This window comes from Rhinatrema bivittatum, chromosome 2 (assembly GCF_901001135.1).
Source record: "Rhinatrema bivittatum chromosome 2, aRhiBiv1.1, whole genome shotgun sequence".
NCBI classification, from domain to species: domain Eukaryota; kingdom Metazoa; phylum Chordata; class Amphibia; order Gymnophiona; family Rhinatrematidae; genus Rhinatrema; species Rhinatrema bivittatum.
In genome coordinates, this window is record NC_042616.1 from 155,289,850 (window position 1) to 155,311,814 (window position 21,965).

Below are 21,965 nucleotides of genomic sequence, written 5' to 3' on the forward strand. Positions count from 1 at the left end.
TTTATTTTTTTAATATGTTAACTGTAAATTGTCTTTACGCATTGCATAGCAAATGCACTATCGGGCAAATTTCAAAGGGCTGCATGTGTAAGAATCAGGACTTATGCACGTGGTTGGGCCCTGCACCTGCTGCGTGCATTTTCAGAAGGGCCCAGCCACGTGCTTAAGTCCCATACGCACAGAAGTGTCGGGCCCTGAAAAAGGGGCCGGCCAGGGTGTGTGGTCTGGGCAGAGCGGGGTGAGACGGAGGCCGGCCAGGACAGCGGCCATTAGCCACCATTCTGGGGAAGCTCGCGCCATCAACCGGCCCGGCGCGCATAACTTGCTTCTGCTCCAGAGGAGCAGTAAGTAATAAGATAAAAAATTTAGGGAAAGGTAGGTTAGGATTAGGGGGTGGGGAGGAGAGGGGAAGAGGGACGAAGTGTAGGTAGGGGGGGTAGGGGGGGTAGGGAAGTTCTCTCCCAGTCCTCTCCTTGATTGGAGCAGATTGGGAGGGAACTGGGGAAGGTCTGACTGCATTGCTGCGCGTATTTTACGAAAATTTGCCCCAGATGCGTGCACGGATTTTTAAGTTTTCCACGTGCACATGGACAGCTGTGCACTGCTTTGGAAATCTCCCCCATGTCAAACTTAATAAACTAAACTAAAGATGCTTTGAACTCTTTGGCTGGAAAAGTATGTCATAAATAATCGATGATGATGATGATGATATTTTGCCTTTTTAAATCCCTGCTCTCAAACAACTCATACAGGCAGCATTGGTTCCCTTCGGTAAAAGAGGGCAGGAGTTGCAACTTTCCTCCCAGCAAGTACGTGCAGTAGTTTGAGCAAAACACATCTGCGCCGCACCTGAGTCCCGCAGACTACAGGGGGGCGGGGGGCATAAGACTTGAACCAGAATTTCCAGCACTTTGGGGCCACTGGTCATTGAATATACTAAACTATATATTAATTTAATATAAATTATATATATATATAAATATACTAAGATCTACTGAATTTATAATGTAAAACAAGAAGCCCCTTCTTCTTGAACACAGTTGCAATGTAAACCGATGTGATATTACAAACTGAAGACCGGTATATAAAAGCTAATAAATAAATAAATAAATAAAATAAATAAATAAATTGACTGTTTTCTTTTCATTTCAGGGTGACCAAGGTCAGGTCCACAGATTCTGTGGCAATGAAGATTTGACCATTCCTGACTTTTACTCATACGGCCGCACTGCTGTTGTGATTTTCAAATCTGAGGCATACTTAAATGGCAGTGGCAATGGAGTCAGTTTTACCTATCAGGTTGCAAGTAAGGCTTGAAGCAATTTCTGCTGTTACCTGCAAATTCTCCTTGTATTCTGAGCAATAAAAAAATAAAAAAAAACCTCCACTGAGCTATCAGCTGGTTCTAAAATTTTACAATTTGTTTCAAAGGTTGCAGTCGTGAATACAATCAAACCTTTGGTTACTTGAAGAGCCCTGGCTGGCCCGAAGTGTATCCACATAGCATGGAGTGCACAATTATTCTCAGAGCACCGGAGAATCATACAATCTCTCTGTTCTTTAATGCATTTAGTTTGGAACCATTTTCCGGCTGCTATGATTTCTTAGAGGTAAGAGAGAATTATCTATCGCCTGAATAATAGACAAACAACTGGCATGTGCTGAAGTCCCAAGTGTAAGGGGAGTCCTCTTCTCAATATATAACTATGTATTGCTAAATTATCTAAATTGATGACAAAGCAAGTTATAAATAAGAATGACCAATAAACCCAATGGGGTTCTGTATAAAAGCACATTCCTTATACAGTGGAAGGTGACAGAGATATTCTATTAAGTTTTCTTTAGGATGAAGGAATGTGTATATGCAGACATACAACAATTCACAGCTCAATAGGTGCTTTTCACTGTTGTTCAGCACCATCTTTGAGACCAGAGGCATGCCCTGCCTCCACAGCATGCAGTTTTTATCTCATGCATATTCATTGTGAATATCCTGTAAACCTAACTGGCTGGGGGACCCTTAAGATAGGTTTGGAACCATTGTTCAATCTAGACAGCTCCCGTGACAGACAGATGCTCACAATTAAACATGCTTTTCACATTTTTGTAATGCGCTAACAAGTTGGACCTTAGATTTGGCTGTAAAACAGAAAAACCTTTTTGAAAAATTGATTTTTTCTTCATATTTTTGTACCAGTTGTATCTTCTGTTCATAATGAATGCATAGCATTCAGTTCCAGCCTGGCTAGTGTGATGAGGTCCCAGTTGCACGTTGGAATGTTCTTCAACTAACAGCTGCTCAGCTTGCATTGCATAATATTTCAGCCTTCTTACTTCTTCAGATTCTGATCAAGATGGATGTGCAAACTAGTATGAGTAGGACCAAAGTTTAACAAAACTGTGGGTATACCCAAGATCTGAACAAAATTGGAAAGGAAATCCAGGGAGATCTGTTGATCCATCAAAATCTGAAGTGGATTGATATTTAGTAGATCTGTTGATAGATTTCCTTGCCCTCACTTTAGATTTTGCCAGTAACTGACCTCTTTTTAAAATAAAAAATGGTTAAGATTCAACTGAACAAATCCACCAGTTTTGGGTGGGTTCATAAAATTGATTTGCACATGATAAAACATAAGATATGCTATGGTGGGTCCATCAAGCCTAGCACCCTGTCAGACAGTGGCTAGTCTGGGTCACAAGTACCCCTCAGATCCAAAAGAGTAGGATCTATTCGCTTTTGCTCATACCCAGGGATAAGCAGTGACTTTCCCAAGTCTGCCTGACTAGTAATGCTTTATGGACTTTTCCTCTAAGAACTTTTCTAAAGTCCTTATAAACCCAGTTATGGTAGATGTGTTAAGCACATCCTTATGCAACAAATTCCACAGATTGATTATTCAATGAGTTTTTTTTAAAACTGCTGCCTGTTAGCTTCATGGAGTGTCCACTAGTCTTAGATATATCTGAAAGTATAAATAACTCTCCACTATTTGTAAGTTATTCAGCACTCATATCTAACCCCCTTTTTTTAATTTTTAGGAGGAATACTCCTTCAGGGCACACAACCAGGGCTGGTGCAAGGGTCTCTAGCACCCTAGATAGACCAAAGCCACACCGTTCCCTCCAAAAAAAAATTGTCCTGAGTTGAATGTACCTATCTTCTCTCTCTCTCTCCCTCTCTCTCTTTCTTCTCAAATTACCTTCCACTCACACTAACAGCAACTCCAATCTTCCGTCCGCAATCTCTGCTACCTGTCTGATTCCTGCAGTTCTGAAGATAGCACCCTTACGTCAGTGGATGCTGCCTAGTATGCCTAATCCCTTCTGATGTCCCTGCACACAACTCATTTATATCTTCAGGGCTGCTCTGGCAAGCTCTCCTCATTCTCCCTCGGAGGGATTCTTTTTATGGGGAGAAGCTCTCGTTTATGGCCCAAATGATGTGAAAAGATCCCAGTGTGTTTAGATAAATGCAGCCTTCTGATGAGGTGAGAGGCTGTAGCAAGAATTAGACAGGACCAGGACTGGGTGCAAAATAATAGTTTACTGATTAGAAAGTTCAATAAAGTCCATTTCTCCAAACTGATGAGTGTACATCTGATTGTTACAGATTTCTCAGACTTCTGGGTAGATCCCATGGTGATTTTAATTGTACAAACTCTCCCAGCGGCTGTCCCTTAGAATCCTATTAACAGGGCCCCCATCCATGGCAAAAATCCCGCCATTAGGTATCTTCTCTCCTCGGACACCCAGCCGTCCTGGTCCTGCTGTTGTAGACATCCAGATGGGGTCTTCTTCTAAAGCTCTTCCTTCACTTGTCAGTGGTTATCTTAAGAGATTTCTCTTATTGAAAAATCAGGACTCAGGCTTCTCTCTGCACTGCAATCCCAGTAGGGATGGGGGATCCAAAAAACTTCCCCACTAACTCAAAGTCCAAAATTACTTACAAAAGGTAATGGCATCATTCCTTAGCCTTCACAGTCTCTCCCAGCAAAATCTGTTACTGATGCATGCCCAGCTCTGGTTGAGAGTGGACTCGCAGATCTTCAGTTCCCTGAAAAGAGCCGCCTTACTACAAGAAGGAATCCAACTCAAGACTTACTTTAAAACTAGATTGTTGATAAGCGATTCATACATTTTTTAAAATAAATAAAACTTCTGCCTTTGCTCTCTCGCAGCAAGATCCATCACTGCTGCTTGCCTCCCTAGTGTTTAGAGTAGGCTCACGGTCTTTGGTCTCCTGTAGATTCCCTTTCCCCCAAAGGGGTATCAGGCTTAACATTTATTTCTCTAAAAATTAATAGGAGAAGGACTCTCTAGCAGAGAGTGCACAGTGAGGTATCACTTCTAAAAGAAAACTCCTTTGGGCAAGGCCAAGGCCCCACCAGAGTGTGGAAAACATACATCTTTAATCTGCAGGTGCTCTCTCAAAAAGAAACCCCCAAGCTCTAACATGGCTGGGTTAAATTACCACGGAGGTGCCCAATCCAGAACCTCTTGGTGGGAGGGATTAAAGGGATGGATGGCTCCTTACTAAGGGGCTGATGCAATGCAGTGCACTCAGCCGAGCACACTGTATAACCCGTAGTCAGATGCGGGTTAAATAGGCGCTAATTCACCCTGTAATGCAATAGGGTGATTAGCGCCTATTTAACGTGTGTCCAACGCGGAGTGAATGAGATAGCGCTCATCACATGCAAATGCATGTGAATGAGGCTATTACTCAATGCAAAAAAATGAATGTGTATACCAGCGTCAGTTTTCGTAACCGACAGCCATGGCGGGGTCGGGTTAGCAAGGAGGCGCTAAGGTCACACAAGCGACCCTAGCGCCTCCTTGCTAGTGAGACCCCCTAATTTGGGTTTAGCATGGTGTCCCCCTTGTGGGCGCCATGAGCATGTTAAGAAAACAGGCACTGACTTTTCAGTGCCCGCTTTACTTTTATTGCATCGGCCCCTAAGTGTATTCTAATGATAGGTTTAGTGGTCAGACTGGAAGGGTCTGCCCCACATGGTTTTATAAACCTCTGTCATATTCCCACTCAGGCATCTCTCCTCCAAACTGAGGAGCCCGAACCTGTGTAAACGTCTTCAAAAGAAAACCATCCCCTTTATCATTTTTATTGACCTTCTCTGTGCCTTTTCTAGTTCTGCTAAATCTTTCTTGAGATGGAACAATTGGGAATCCCTATTGAGAATTTAAGCCAAGTGTTCTTACAAATTGATTACTCGTATTTTTGCTGGCAACTGCTTTTCCTGTAAAAGTTTATGTACTCTATAACTATATCCTTCCGTTCTCCTGTAACTTTTGGGCCTATAACCATTTCCTCTGCATCTCCACTTTCTAGTGTTCAGAGTAGTTAAATCACAAGCAGATTGTGATAAATTGCAGGAAGACCTTGTGAGACTGGAAAATTGGGCATCGAAATGGCAGATGAAAATTAATCTGGATAAGTGCAAGGTGATGCATATAGGGAAAAATAACCCATGCTATAGTTATTCAATGTTAGGTTCTATATTAGGTGCTACAACCCAAGAAAGAGATCTAGGCGTCATAGTGGATAACACATTGAAATTGTCGGTTCAGTGTGCTGCGGCAGTCAAAAAAGCAAACAGAAAGTTGGGAATTATTAGAAAGGGAATGGTGAATAAAACGGAAAATGTCATAATGCCTCTGTATCGCTCCATGGTGAGACCGCACCTTGAATACTGTGTACAATTCTGGTCGCCGCATCTCAAAAAAGATATAATTGCGATGGAGAAGGTACAGAGAAGGGCTTCCAAAATGATAAAGGGAATGGAACAGCTCCCCTAAGAGGAAAGATTAAAGAGGTTAGGACTTTTCAGCTTGGAGAAGAGATGCCTGAGGGGGATATGATAGAGGTGTTTAAAATCATGAGAGGTCTAGAACAGGTAGATGTGAATCAGTTATTTACGCTTTTGGATAATAGAAAGACTAGGGGCACTCCATGAAGTTAGCATGTGGCACATTTAAAACTAATCGGAGAAAGTTCTTTTTCACTCAACGCACAATTAAACTCTGGAATTTGTTGCCAGAGGATGTGGTTAGTGCAGTTAGTATAGCTGTGTTTAAAAAAGGATTGGATAAGTTCCTGGAGGAGAAGTCCATTACCTGCTATTAATTGAGTTGACTTAGAAAATAGCCACTGCTATTACTAGCAATGGTAACATGGAATAGACTTAGATTTTGGGTACTTGCCAGGTTCTTATGGCCTGAATTGGCCACTGTTGGAAACAGGATGCTGGGCTTGATGGACCCTTGGTCTGACCCAGTATGGCATTTTCTTATGTTCTTATGTTCTTATCCTTTGACTCTAATGAAAATACCTTTTTTGCTATTCTTTCCAAGTGATTGATATTGTCTGTCATTTCTGAGGCCCATAGCCTTTAAACCCATGCATTTATTCAGCTAACACCAAACCCCTTGGCTTACACATGTTATAGTAACTATCACCTCATTTTGAGACACAAAAAAACTAAACTAAAATCCTTTCTAGATCTTCCTTTCCTTGCCAGCTTTCCTAAATATGCTCTGAGGATAAAACAATCTATTTTTTCTGAATTAAACATAAACTTTTAAGATCCATGTGGTATTTTTATTATTATTTTTTATTTAAATTATTTTACTTCTGTTTTCTTTCCCTGTGATTGAGTACAGTTGAGGACCCTTTGCTGGCCAAGGAATAGAAGGCATCTCTATCAAAGCTGAACGCATCTGTGTTACTCAAAGGCCAGCAGGGGTGTCTTCTGTGATCCATTGTTCATTCTACCTCAGATCCTTCATGCATGAGCTCTATAAGACACCTGATCTTCTCTGGTGACCCAATCCAATATCTCTCCACCCACTTCCTCTTTAATTTTCTTTTTCAACCCTTCTCATTCTTCTCATCTATCCTTTGTCTTCCCTTCTGGAAGCTTTGCCTTCACCACAAGTCTCCTCCCTGCCCAGATCTTTGTTTCCATCGGGCAATTCTTTCACTTCCCTTTTCACCTTCTGCTTCAGAAGCCACTCTTTGCAAATTTCCGCTGCATTTTTTCATCTTTACACTGCAAACTTTCTGCAAATACTTTTGCTTGCATTCATGACACAGGGGGACACTGGAAGGCTGTGAGCACAGAAAAAGTTCAAAATTCGGCTAAAGTTCTACCATTTCTAATCTTCTGGAACTACTGAAACCTTCTGCTATTTTCTCATCTCCTTTTCTGAAATATTCTTCTATTTCTCCTGATATTTTTTCTTATTCTGTACTGATGTATATGTAATAGATCAGATAGTCCAAGCTCTCTGTCCCCTTCCAAGGCTAAACAGGCAACCACAGAGATTTATTTTTTTAATTATTGGGTGGAAGCGGGCAAAGGAGACTTACAGGGAGAAGAAATGTTAAGTGCATTACACTGGAAGACAGAGGCACAAAAATAGGAAAGAGAGGAAAAGAAGATAGAATCCAGTATAAATGTTAAAAGAAACATTCCCAAAGCTTAGGTGTGGCTTTGGGAATGCTTTCATCTTAGATTTCTGGAAGGGGTAAGAATGGGCATGGGAGGGTTTGTGGTGGGGGTGTTTTGGGGAAAGGCAGTGCAGGTACGGGGGTGTAGGTGAGGGATGTGAGTGTGTGTGTGTGTGTGGGATATGTCTAGTTTGTGAGCATAGGTGAGTGGGATTTATTTGATTCATTATCTTTTCTTCCACTTATATTGGAACGACTATGCTAAGTGGATCACAATACATTATAAATACATTATTTTAAAAAAATGCTAAACCCGTAACAGAATGCAAACAACATCTGCTCAAATGGTAAAAAGGAAACAGAAGGTAGAGCAATATCACTAAGCAAAGTACCCTTAACAGGAAAAAGCTTCCGATAGAAAAATGGTTTTAACTTTTTTTCTGAGGAGCAAATAGTCCTGCATAAGCCACAGCTTAACAGGGAAGCACATTCCACAGGACAGGAGCCATCCAGAAACGGCATACTGATGTACATACTAGAGATGTGAATCGTGTCCTCGATCGTCTTAACGATCGATTTCGGCTGGGAGGGGGAGGGAATCGTATTGTTGCCGTTTGTGTGTGTAAAGTATCGTCATAATCGTTAAAATCGTGAGCCGGCACACTAAAACCCCCTAAAACCCACCCCCGACCCTTTAAATTAACCCCCCCCCAAAATGCCTTAAATTACCTGGTGGTCCAGCGGCACACTAAAACCCCCTAAAACCCACCCCCGACCCTTTAAATTAAATCCCCCACCCTCCCGAACCCCCCCCCCAATGCATTAAATTACCTGGGAGTCCTCCGTAGCGGCGGTCCGTGGCTAAATCGGGGGAAGGGGGAGAGCACGAAAACCGGCACACTAGATCGTGAGGTCTTCAGCCAGCGCCATTTTTCAAAATGGCCACCGCAAAATGGCGGCGGCCATAGACGAAAACGATTCGATGCAAGAGGTCGTTCCGGACCCCCGCTGGACTTTTGGCAAGTCTTGTGGGGGTCAGGAGGCCCCCCCAAGCTGGCCAAAAGTTCCTGGGGGTCCAGCGGGGGTCAAGGAGCGATTTCCTGCCGCGAATCGTTTTCCGTACGGAAAATGGCGCCGGCAGGAGATCGACTGCAGGAGGTCGTTCAGCGAGGTCCGGAACCCTCGCGAGATTTCCGGACCTCGCTGAACGACCTCCTGCAGTCGATCTCCTGCCGGCGCCATTTTCCGTACGGACAATGGCGCCGGCCATACGCGTATGGCCGGCGCCATTTTCCGTACGGAAAACGATTCGCGGCAGGAAATCGCTCCTTGACCCCCGCTGGACCCCCAGGAACTTTTGGCCAGCTTGGGGGGGGCCTCCTGACCCCCACAAGACTTGCCAAAAGTCCAGCGGGGGTCCGGAACGACCTCTTGCGTCGAATCGTTTTCGTCTATGGCCGCCGCCATTTTGCGGCGGCCATTTTGAAAAATGGCGCCAGCTGAAGACCTCACGATCTAGTGTGCCGGTTTTCGTGCTCTCCCCCTTCCCCCGATTTAGCCACGGACCGCCGCTACGGAGGACTCCCAGGTAATTTAATGCATTTGGGGGGGGTTCGGGAGGGTGGGGGATTTAATTTAAAGGGTCGGGGGTGGGTTTTAGGGGGTTTTAGTGTGCCGGTTTTCCTGCTCTCCCCCTTCCCCCGATTTACGATTTTTTGACGATAAATCGGGGAAATTGGTATTGTATCGTGGCCCTAACGATTTTTGCCGATTTAAAATATATCGGACGATATTTTAAATCGTCAAAAAATGATTCACATCCCTAGTACATACATCCTTCAAGGAAGGAACAACCAGAATCTGATTCAGCTGAATGGAGTGCCAGGGAGGGAGCATATTGTGAAAGCAAGTGAGATAGATATGAGGGCCCTTCCTCATGAATAGCTTTATAAACCAGGGTAAGCATCTTAAATGTTGCCTTCTGTACTAGGGGTAGACAATGAAGCTCTTCCAATACTGGCAATGCAAGATCTCTGAAGGAACAACCTGAAACAAGTCATACAGCTGCATTTAGCAGTAGTTGTAAAGCCCTATGCACATATTTAGGGAAACCCACATAGAGAGAATTGCAGTAATCCACTGAGATTAGGACAAATACTTCTGCGATAGTCCAAAAATCCTCTTTAGATAGTATAAATCTTAAACGGAAAACCATCTTGAGCTTAAAAAAGCCTGCTTTGATAGCTATCTTTACTTGTGGTCTAAAGGACAAGACTGAGTCTTTGACAACCTCTGAGAAAGGTAGCAAAACTCCCTTGATTGATAAATGTAAATGCAGATCAAGGAGAGGGGAACGAGTTGTATATCATCAGTATAGATTTTATAAAAGATTTTAAGTTCTGACAAATAAACATTGAACAAGGGAGAGAAAAGGGCAGACCCAAGGGACACCCCGATATGATGGTCCTTCTAATGGACTGCTGCTGACCAGCTCTGACCTGCTAGTGTTGGTTGGTTAAAAACAACTCAATCCAACACAGGATGAGGTTGCCTACCCCCAGTGAAGCCATTCTGGAAACTAAAATTAAACGATTGACTTTGTTGAAGGCAGCAGAAATATCGAGCAACATCATATGACATCCTGGCCTTGATCCAGTTCCCTCAACAGAAAATCAGACATTGAAAATAAAAGAGTTTCTGTAGTATGTTCTACCTGAAATTTACTCTGATGAGGATTTATGATCTTATTATCTTTAATAAAATCATTTAACTAAGAAAGGACAATTTATTCCAAGATCTTTATAAGGGTGAGATGATTGGAAATGGGCCTGTAAGTAGAGAGATCTTGCCTGGGAATAATATTTTTCTTGAAAACTGGGAGTACTAAGATCTTTTTTAATGGGTCAGGAACATTCAGAAAAGGAAAATTTCTCTCGTCGATTCCTGAACCAATTGCTCCATAAAACTGTCATTTATTTATTCTATTCAGGTACTTCAGCTCTCTAGCAAGTCCTGATGTTACAATTACCTAGTCAATATTGGGGTAATTGAAATCTCCCATTATTACTGCATTACCAATTTGGTTAGCTTCCCTTAACATTTCACTGTCCATGTCACCATCTTGGCCAGGTGGATGGTAGTATACTCCTATCACTATAGTCTCCCCACACACAAGGGATTTCTGCCCATAGATCGTGCATTTAGTCTCATGCAGGATGTTTATCCTGTTGGACTCTATGCCATCCCAGACATAAAGTGCTACTCTGCCTTCCAGATGCTCCTCTCTGTCATTGCGATATAATTTGTACCCCAGTATAGCACTGTCCCATTGGTTATCCTCCTTCCACCATGTTTCTGAGATGCCAATTAAGTCTATGTCATCATTCACTGCTATATACTCTAACTCTCCCATTTACTTCTTAGACTTCTGGCATTAGCATGTACACATTTCAAAGTGTGTTTTTTGTTTGTATTTTCATTCTGCGTTTTAATTGATAGGGATAAATTGGAATCTTTTAGCTCAGGTGAGTTTTCAGTTACAGGCACTTGGACTACTTTTCTTATAATTGGAATCTCACTGTCGGGATGCCCTAATTCTAAATCATCATTAATATCCTTTGAAGATACCTCCCTCCGAACCATGCGCTGCTGAGTGACTGTTGGCTCTCCCCTTTGTTCTAGTTTAAAAGTTGCTCTATCTTCTTTTTAAAGGCTAGCGCCAGCAGTCTGGTTCCTCCCTGGTTAAGGTGGAGCCCATTCCTTCGGAAAAGACCCCCCCCTTCTCCAAAAGGTTCTTCAGTTCCTTACAAAACTGAATCCCTCTTCCTTGCACCATCATCTCATCCACGCATTGAGACTCCGGAGCTCTGCCTGCCTCTGGGGACCTGTGCGTGGAACAGGGAGCATTTCAGAGAATGCTACCCTGGAGGTTCTGGATTTAAGCTTTCTACCTAAGAGCCTAAATTTGGCTTCCAGAACCTCCCTCCCACATTTTCCTATGTTGTTGGTGCCCACATGTACCATTGTCATCATTGGTGGCAGCTCCTGTTGCTGGTGATATCAAGGAAGCGATTTGCCAGCTGGGACTGGATGCTAAGGTGCTCCTGAGCCCCAACCACAGATCTCCTGCTCCTCCCTCTGCCACATCGATGTCAGAGATGTGAAATCCAGGGCTTGCTGTAACTTACCTGGATGGATACGCTGGGTGGGGGGCGTGCAAATGGCGATTTTTCCTGGCAGTGGGCATTCAGAGTATGGCAGCGACTTGGGTTCCCCTGGGGTTCCCCTGGCTGGAGTGAGCTCCTCATCATGTTTTGCCATCACACCTGCACTTCAGAGCTCACCAGTTTTGCTTCCAACAGTAATACGTAGTGCTAAACCTTCCCCTATTACTTTGGACAGCATTTCGTTACTTCTTTCCTCTATGGAGCAGTTATTGGCTTCTTTACCTGTTCCTACCAATAATACTTTATCTTGTATACAATCTAAAGAGGTTATTGTTTCTTCTCACTCTAAAGATATTCAGGATCTTAAAGTTACCACGGAGAATTTTTCCATGGCTCAGGCTTCTGTACTTAAGGATAATATGATTAGCTTCCAGAGAATAGAAAATTCTGCAAGGGCAACCAATCTATGTGTGGTCAATTTTCCAATTGTCCCTATAATTTCTCCTGCTGAACTTTTCAAATCATGTCTGAGAGAGGTTTTGGAAATTTCAAATGAAATTTCTCCTACTATTATTAAGGCATATTATCTTCCCTTTAGAACATCTCCTGCAATTAGTGATCCAAGTCAGGTGGGTGTAGAGGGACTTGTGGACTTGAACCTTTCTGCTTTTCTGGAGATGATGTGGTGGGTGAAGAATATAGGGCCACGTTATTAGTTTCCTTTGCTTCAATTACTCAACAGAACATGGTTCTTATTCTTATGCTCTTCTTTCATGCTGCTCAACTGCCTTTGATGGGATTTAAAGTTCGGGTGTTTCCCGATATCTCTAGAGTGACTCAATCAATAAAAAATCATTTTTTTTTCTATGCATAATAAAGTGATTGATTTAGGTGCACATTTCTTATTACATTTTCCAAACAAATGTCAAATCTATATTTCTTTAGAAAGATATGTATTTGTCAAACCTTCCCAGATTCGCTTTTTTTAGATTCTAGATTGCCAGGGGCTGGAGATCAAAGTGCTGTATCTTAATTGGGGGTTAGTGTAGGAGAGAGTTGGTATCTGCTTTGTAATATATGATGGAGCTGTCTTTTTGGAAGAGTTTTTCATAGAAATATCTTCTTTTCTTTATTTCCTTGTTTCTGGCTCTCTCTCTTCTTATTTTGAGACTGTTCTAGCCCATATAGTAATATGGTAATTATTTCTTGTGTTTTCTTTTTTCCTTATGTGAAGGATTTCCTACTATGTGATGGCTTATTTTGTCTTACAAGTTATACTTGTATGTTATTTTGAAAATATAAAGAGTCTAAAAATAAATAAATAAATAAACAGATAAATAAACAAATAGATAAATAAATAAATAAGTAAATAAATGTTATAATTTGCCCCTTATAAAAAACAACCTACATTTTTGGAAAAATAACATAAATATTTAAATGAAGTAATGAAAGATTTTTCTGGATGCCAACCTACAAGTCTGAAAAAATCATAGGGGTCCATATACTCAGCTCCTGTACAGCTAATTAATTATATATAACCAGTTAACTAGTGGTGTATATTCAGTGGCACAGCCGTACTGCTGAATATACCCAACTATCTTAAAGTTAGCTGGCTATGTTTAACCAGTTAACTTTAGGACATAACCAGAGTTAGCCAGATATTTTAACTGGTTAACTCTGAATATCAGTGTTAGCTGGTTAACTTATCTGGGTAACTCTTCTTCCCGGAATGCCCCCTTGCCCGCCCCCATGAAGGCTTCCGACTAATCTGGCTAAATTCTAGGCTAGAATATAGTTGGATATGAGCTCAGTATAGCCAAGTAAGGCATTTATACAGATAACTATTATGCTGTCTAATTTGTGATTGAATATGGACCTCACTAATTTTTATGGACATTTTTTTACAAGGTTTATATGTATTTTACATTTGAGCCCAGAAGGGTATCTGTTGCTCCTTAGTCAGTTTAGTTGATCAGCAGTCAGTTTTTTTTCCACAGAAATCAGGACTTCCTCAATACAAAAAACGTTTGAAAGTAAAGCTAAAGAGAAAAAAAAAAGACTGTTTTTATTGTCTCTCAGAATCCTACTTGGAATCTCACCTCGGTTTGATAACACAAGAAAGCAGATTGATATTAGATAAAGACCATCTTGCTGCATCTCACACATTTATCTTGAAATGTTCAGCATAATTGTTCCACTCTGAATTTAAAAGTTCAATCTGCACTCCATACATATGAAGTAATAATGCTCGACCAGTATCAATTCAAAATGCTATTTTTAAACTCTTGAGCAGTTCTTTTGCAATTCTCCTGAGTAATCAGGAGGAAATAATGGCACAAATTAGTTCACAGAGACTAGGATCTGATTAGTTCATGCAGTGAGCAGTGTGTGGGATATAATGTGTGACTTTCTTGCTAATATAGCTGTACACAGAAATTTAGAAAAATTATGAAGGGAACTGCTTAAGGAGTTTCAAAATTTAATTTTAGGAACACAGTTTTCATGGTAGAAGTTACTGTATGAGTGACTTATTTGCATTTCTTTAAGGTACGCAATGGCAGTGACTCCAGCTCTCCGTTGCTTGGCAGATATTGTGGAACTACCCTGCCTAATCCCATTTTTCCTAAAAATCATGCTCTGTACCTACGTTTTCAGAGCGATAGAACTGTCAGTCGTAATGGATATGAGATTACTTGGACTTCATCTCCCACTGGTATGACAACTTTTCATTAATTATTACTTAACCACATCTGATATTTAAGGGAGGTCTCTAATTGTCTATGATCTTGTGCATATGAATATTATTATCCACTCTTTAAAGATCCAATCTTTTAAAGATGGCACCGGCCGTCCATTACTCCTACCATGTGACAGGGGCCGGCCAATGGCACGAATACCCTGTCACATGGTAAGGGCAAAGGGCCATTGCGCCATTTTTATTAGTGGCAGCCGACAGCCCGAGAGCGGGAGATTGCTCCCGGGACCACCAGGTAATTTTAAAACATTTGGAGGGGGGGGGGGAAGCTAAGGGATCCATTTTAAAGGGTCAGGGTGGGTTTAGGGGTTGTTTTTGTTTGCCATTTTTCCCGCCCTCCCCCAAAATGATAAGAGAACCCCACAAACAATTTTGTGGGGTTTTCCTATCAGTTTCGGGGAGCCCCCGATTTCTGACAACTTTGAAAATATCGTACGATATTTTCAAACGTCAGAAAAACAATTCACATCCCTATTACCCACTATGATGCCTAGATCTTTTTCCTGAGTGGTAGCTCCTAATATGGAACCTAACCATCGTTTAACTTCTGCATGGGTTATTTTACCCTATATGCAACACCTTGCACTTGTCCACATTAAATTTTATCTGCCATTTGGATGCCCAATCTCCCAGTCTTGCAAGGTACTCCTGCAATTTATTATAATCCGCTTGTGATTTAACTACTCTGAATAATTTTGTATCATCTTCAGATTTAATTACCCCATTCGTCCTATTCCTTTCTAAATCATTTATAAATATATTGAAAAGCACTGGTCCAAGTACAGATCCCTGAGGCACGCCACTGTTTACCCTTTTCCACTGAGAAAATTGACCAGTTATTAATCCTACTCTCTGTTTCCTGTCTTTTAACCAAAGGACACCACCTCTTATCCCATGACTTTTAGTTTTTTTAGAAGCCTTTCATGCGAGACTTTGTCAAATGCCTTCTGAAAATCCAAATATACTATATCTACTGGTTCACCTGTATCCACATATGTATTAACCCCTTCAAAAAAATGAAGCTTTGTGAGGCAAGACTTGCCTTGTGAAAATCCTTGCTGACTGTGTTCCATTAAACCATGTCTTTCTATATGTTCTGTGATTTTGATCTTTAGAATAGTTTCCACTATTTGTCCTGGCTCACTGGTCTATACTTTCCTGATCACCCCTGGAGTCCTTTTTAAATATTGGGGTTACATTGGCCACCTCACCCCTGGAGTCCTTTTTAAATATTGGGGTTACATTGGCCACCCTCCAGTCTTCAGGTACAATGGATGATTTTAATGATAGGTTACAAATTTTAACTAATAGTTCTAAAATTTTAGAACCCTAGGATGCATACCATCCGGTCCAGGTGATTTGCTACTCTTTAGTTTGTCAATCTGGCCTGCTACATCTTTCAGGTTCAGAGTATTTTAGTTCAGTTCATCTGAATCATCAACTTTGAAAACCATCTCCGGAACCAGTATCACCCCAGCATCCTCATTAGTAAACATAGAAGCAAAGAATTAATTTAGTCTTTCTGCAATGGCCTTATCTTCTCTAACAGCTCCTTTAACTCCTTGGTCATTTAACAGTCCAACCGACTCCCTCACAGGTTTCTGGTTTCGGATATATTTCAAAACGTTTTTGTTATTTGCCTCTGCAGCCTTTCACCATCATCCCATCAACTTTCTCTGTTCCACCTCCTCCCTGCTAATCCACACTATCTCTCTATGCCACCACCACTACTTTTTCTCCTCTTCAGGGATGACCCCCAACATTCTTTATCTTCTTCCCTCCCTGATTCTCTCCTTGCTACCATCCCTTTATAAGTCACAGCTCACAAACTTGTGCATCCTTACTCTGTTAGCCGAGTTCCAAACCCTGGGATCACAGCTGCAGTTTCTCCCCATATGCTGCCTGCAGTGTTTGTGCTCCATGCTTAGCCCCTTCCCTATCAACAAGCTTGCTGAAAGGGAAGTGGCTGGAATTAGAAATAGAGAAACCCCGTGAGGTTTTTAGTGTTTACCCTGAGACCTAGCAAATTGATGCAAATTTCCTGAGTCTCTTGGGGAAAGCCAGAGAGTTCCCAGGTATGGTGAGGAGTGGGCAAGGAGGGACAATGGCTCTTGTAGTGGTGTGGGAGGAAGTACGGCAACAACAGTAAGCCACTTAGGGCTCCAAGGCAGGTACCGGGAATAGAGAAAGAAAAGAATGGCAGATGCAGGGGGAAGAGAGAGAGACTGAAAAGGTATAAAGCAGGGGAAGTAGGCGGTGGGAAAGTGGCAGGGAAGGGTTACTGCAATTCCCCTGTCAAGGAAGAGCTTTTGAAGCAATGGCCATGGTCACAGAACGGCTGTAGCCTGAGGGTCCTAGGTTTAAAGAAGTCCTCTCTCTTCTGCAGAAAGAAATCTGAATTAACACCTGCCCTCTTTATTTTCAGCTTGTGGTGGAGTACTTTATGGTGAACATGGCTCATTTACCAGTCCAGAATATCCAGGGACCTACAGTAATAAGACGGATTGTGAATGGAACATCGTAGCCCCCATGGGGCGAATAGTTACAGTCAACTTTGCTTCCATCAGCATTGATGATCCTGGCGACTGTACCAACAACTACCTGACACTTTACAATGTACCCAACAGTAACTCTCCAGCTGCCGGACCATATTGTGGTGCCGTATGTATCACTTTGCTTTTTTTGTTTTCTTAGGTAGTTCCTTTTATTTCCTTCTTCTCCTAGCTCAGATCGGAACAAGTGCTGGGATCCTGGTACCAAGAACCTTCATTCACAACTACCCGGGTATTTTTATTCTATTTCAATAAAACCTTCTTTCCAGTGTTCCCAGTCTGGTCATTTCAGCAACAGATCCGAGGTTGAGAGCCATGCACCAGAGCTCCTTCCAGATCCCTGCTTCATTGGCCCCAGATCTGGCTGCCAGATGTTACCCTTCTTGATGACCATGACTCTCTCATCCCCACCACCAACAGCAAGAGCCATGAATGCTGCCTCCTTGGCATACCCGGCTCCGGCAGATCCAGGAATCAAACCAAGGGCCTCCCACAGGGAAGTGCACAGCATTTGCCACTGAGCCACCTGGCTGGCCATGTATCTCATGTTTAAAGAGATCCGTGCCGTATTTATTATTTATTTTTATCACATACATTGCTAGCTGATATCAGCTTTTATACAGTTGGAAAGACATTGCCTTGCTCTTACAGAAATTGTTTCCTAAGTACATTAGTGCCATCTAGTGACCAAGCATGGGCAGCAGTTTCCATCGACTGCACACAGGACTGCTACATTAAGGCCTCTGATCTGCCAGATTCAGAGATAGGGAAAAAAGTGTATGTGCAGGCTTACGTCTACATGGCACAGAGACAAATAGGCCCCCAGATATCTTTCTGCAGTATGAAAATATATGTCGTGTGTGGAATATCTTCAGAGAGTCAGAGGGCTCAGGAATTTTGTAGAAGAGAAGTCTTAAGAAACTGGCACTTCAAGTCCACTGATTACAAAAGGAACAACACCAAAACAGGGCCCAATAGCTCCCTACAGACGTGAAGCTGTGTGGTCACCTTAGCTATGCTCCCTAAACTGAGATGCACAAAAATAAAGATTAACAGATAAAAATAAAGCAAAAAATATATATATGTATGAGGACTCATTTAATACATTTCTTGACTAGCTTGAGAGCGGTAATACTCTCTGCCTCAAGTCAGAATCGAATAAGTAAAGGATAACAGTACCAGAAAATATAAAGCAATGTGGGTGCCATAAGTGGATCATAAAGGACATTCCAATTTTAGGGTGAAGGGAGTGTGATGGATGATTAGATGACAGGCAGTATAATTTTATGGCTTGCCTTATGATAAAAACTCTAGGTCTTGATTGAGTTCTTTTTTGTCAGTTTCAAAGTGTCTGATCATTTTAACTTCAGAAATCTTGCATTTCCCAGATTGTTTGAAATTTTCTTTTGATTATCCTGATCATAAGGTCATTGAGTCAGTGGTCTGACTGAAAACTGGGATGCTAATTTCCATTTTCCATTAATTTCAATATATAATTTGTAAATCACACTCCCCATGTTCATTACAGTAATTATATAGCATTTCCCTTTTTTTAAAAACAAGAGTAAACTTTAACAAATTGCCAGGAAATTTAGATTTAAATAAATATTATGTTGATAGTTAATCATATTTAAACTCAAAAGCATTAATGTGTGTTTTATCTAAGCTTAACCCCCAGAGGCTTTTGTTTTCTTGCATTTCTACCCACTTTAAAGCTCTCTCTCTAGTCAGCCTGCTAATGACTTCAGTACCACTGCTGGCCATGTACTGGAGGGGAAGTCTACCCTAGAACTTAACCTCTCAATACTGTTCTTGCATCAGTAGGGGTTACCACAGTAAAGCCAACACCCTTCCCTCCCTTTCCAAAACCCTAAGTCAAAAGTGGCCAAACTATGGCCCATGGGTCACATTCAGCTCATGAACTTTTAATCCGTCCCACAGCAGTGAGTTGGCTCCCAGATGTACATCATTGGCACTGCTCCTTGGTCATCCAGGTGGGACATTCTCTGCTCCTCAGACACCCTTATTGGTACCCTCCCTCAAGCAACTAGACCAGGCCCCCAAGGTGACCTCAAGTCAAAAAGGTTTGCCCACACCTGGCCAAAGTGCATCACTTCCAGCAACCACTACAATCTAGGGAAAGATGCAGTTTCCCTCTATTCCCACCTTCCCCATCTCTTACCCTTTTTCACTCTTCTCCATCTCTTTCATGCCATCTCTTAAATCTCAATCTTTCTTTCACCTCCTCTTGCAGTTTTTCACCCCCACCCTTCTACCTCCTTTTGTCTTTTAATCACTGTTCTGGAGGTGAACCCTTGGACCGAGGGGGAGCACCACGAGTTCCCACTGTCAGCCGGCGAGGCAGGAGAAGAGCAGAGACCCCACTGGAGCTTCACCGCTACCAGACCACATTCCCCTTAGGTTGAGTCCTTGGGTGCTGGGGCCGGCTGGACTTATGTGGGGTCTCTGTGGTTGTGGTCTTGGCAAGGGTTGAGGCAGATGGTGATACTCAAGGTCAGAGTCCAGGCAAAGGTCGAGGCAGGTGGTGATACTCGAGGTCAGAGTCCAGGCAAAGGTCGAGGCAGGCGGCAATACTCGTGGTCGGTGTCCAGGCAAAGGTCAGGGCAGGTGATGATACCATTGGTCAGTGTCCAGTCCAAAGTCAAGCCCAAGGTAGGTAGTAGAGATGAAGAGGGCAGGAACAAAGAAGGAACTCAGGAACTTGCAGGAGCAAGGAAACTTGTTGCCAAGCAGAAGCAGGGTGCAGGGACTATTCTTACTTAGTCCCTGCAATTTGATGTCATCAAATGAGGGCCATAGGGGTTTACCCGCCACTGGCCCTTTAAATCAGCAGGAACGGTGTGCGAGTGTGCCTAGGGGGCTGTTTGGGACTGGCGTCGTTGGACGGTCAGCAGGCCATAAAGCGTCAGCGTGGGGCATCCCGTCACGCTGCCAGCAGAAGGAGAGGTGGGGCGGCTGCGGGGCGAAGGCGAGGGGGTCCGGCCGTGACAGAAGGTAAGCAGGGTCGGATGCCGAGCAGGGCGGTCGACTCACGCAACAAGCACCTACTATTATATCATTTCCCACCCCTTCATCTCCTCCTTAGTCTCTCTCCCATTCCTTCATTATCCCTACCTCTCCGTCAATGTTTCTTCTCCTGCCCAGGGGCCAAAGGAATAGTAGTGCAGCTGTGGGCCAAAGGGCAGTATTTGTGATGGTGGGCAAGGTGCCCCAGTGGTTTGTCAGTGGGATCTGTCCATCAGGACCCACAGCTGAAACTCGGCAGGTAATACTGGACAGTAATGTGACTTTTGTCAGGTCTGGAGATTAGAGACAGAGGATTTGAGTTAGCCAAGCAGCCCTTTGAGAAAAATGTATAAGCATTAAAATTCATCAGAAAAAATCTTCAATAAATATACAAATTCTTTTTACTGACTCTAATAAGACAGTACCTAGCGCATGGAGGGCTGTAGCATATTAGTATCTGGGCGCAGTCTTCCATGAAAGTGGAGATGTCATAAAGCTATCAAAATATTACAATTGGGCTCTTACATTTCTGCGATGCCATCCTTTCTTTGGGCATGCACATTTGGGGGCCATGGAAACTTCAGCCCCTGGCTGAGGACTTTCGGTGCCGTGGCTGAGCTAGATGGGAGGAAGGGGAGAGGGCTAAAAATGAGAAAATCCCTGGGACGTTGTAAATGAAGGCCAAGGTACCATCAAGCCCAATAAAGACTGCTTCCAATTGAGATCGCATCCCAAGAAGAGGAGGTGGAAATTGCCAGACTGAAAAAAAAAATGTGATTTCTAACAACTATAGTATGAATAAGTACATTTTAAAATACGGATATTTACATTCTGAATCAATTTAATGGACCTCAGAATTTGCCATATACTGCTAGCACATTATTTAGTGGATTAAGCAATTTAACTAGAAATAATTTTACAGCTTTTTTTGTATTTTTTGTTTTCAGGACACAAACATTGCTCCATTTATTGCCAGTTCTCATCGCGTCTTTATAAAATTCCATGCCGAATACGTAACTCTGCCGTCAGGTTTCAGGTTAACATGGAGCAGCTGAAACGCAAGAAGCACATGAACTCTGCCATTCTGAAAAGCTTTTAGGTCATGGACCTTAGATGCAAACACAATTACTAGAAATAAAGAACCTGAATGATACTTCCCTGTGCACTTTAAATGATTTCATGCAAAATCTGAGCCACTGTTTTGTTTACACCTTAGTTTAATAAATGAATGATGCTGTCTGGTAATTCTTGATTTTTGTTTCTATTGCAAAATCCTTATTGACCTCAGAGAAATTGGCATTTGTGTCTTTGCACAATAAAGTCCTCAGGGTTTGGATCTACACTTAGGTATGAACAAAATCAAAAGAACCCAAACTGATTATCCTCTCATGTAAATAAAGCCCCTATGTTAAATGTGATGTACATCAGTTTGAAAGATGACCATAGAATAGATCTTGTTGTTTGCCCCATGACCCAGAGTTTTCTTGTATTAAGTAACTTACAAAGGTTTTTAATTGTTTCTAAAGCACATGGAGGTCAATTCAAACTGTGCTCCTGGCTATACATTTGGACTTCTTTTCTTTTGTGCCAGAACAGACCAACGAGGATTGACCGAGTCAGCTATCACCAGGACTTCTTGCTGGTCACACAGTCCAAGTTTAATTGATCTCCTATTTGCCATCATAGAAGGATGCCTGATATTTCAACTGCTGCTTCATATACTTTACTTGCAATAAGCATTATAGAAGATCTTAGTTATGCTGAGGTTGCTATTCCTAAATCTAGGCTTCTGTTAGGGACCTATTTTCAGCTGAATTTAGGGTGCTAAGCTTTCCAGGATATGTACATCTAGTCCTCGTCTAATTGGCATATCTGCATGCATTGAGAGTTGGTTTTGCTTAAAAAACAAACAGGAAAATGTGATGAAATGGCAGCGTGTACATACTTCAAAAGCAGGACATGAATTATATGTCCATAAAATTGGAGCTAGGTGA

General features: G+C 42.3%; 1 protein-coding gene across 1 annotated transcript in view; it reads left to right on the plus strand.

Annotated features, from left to right (window-relative positions):
* CUBN (cubilin) overlaps positions 1–21,223 on the plus strand; it is a 639,217-nt gene extending 617,994 nt beyond the window's left edge. The window contains exons 63-67 of the mRNA XM_029588764.1: positions 1,153–1,306; positions 1,432–1,610; positions 14,185–14,350; positions 16,818–17,053; positions 20,919–21,223. Coding sequence (XP_029444624.1) covers positions 1,153–1,306; positions 1,432–1,610; positions 14,185–14,350; positions 16,818–17,053; positions 20,919–21,026 — 843 coding nt within the window. The 3' untranslated portion in view covers positions 21,027–21,223. The remainder of the gene's footprint in view (positions 1–1,152; positions 1,307–1,431; positions 1,611–14,184; positions 14,351–16,817; positions 17,054–20,918) is intronic.
* The last annotated feature ends 742 nt before the right edge of the window (positions 21,224–21,965 follow it).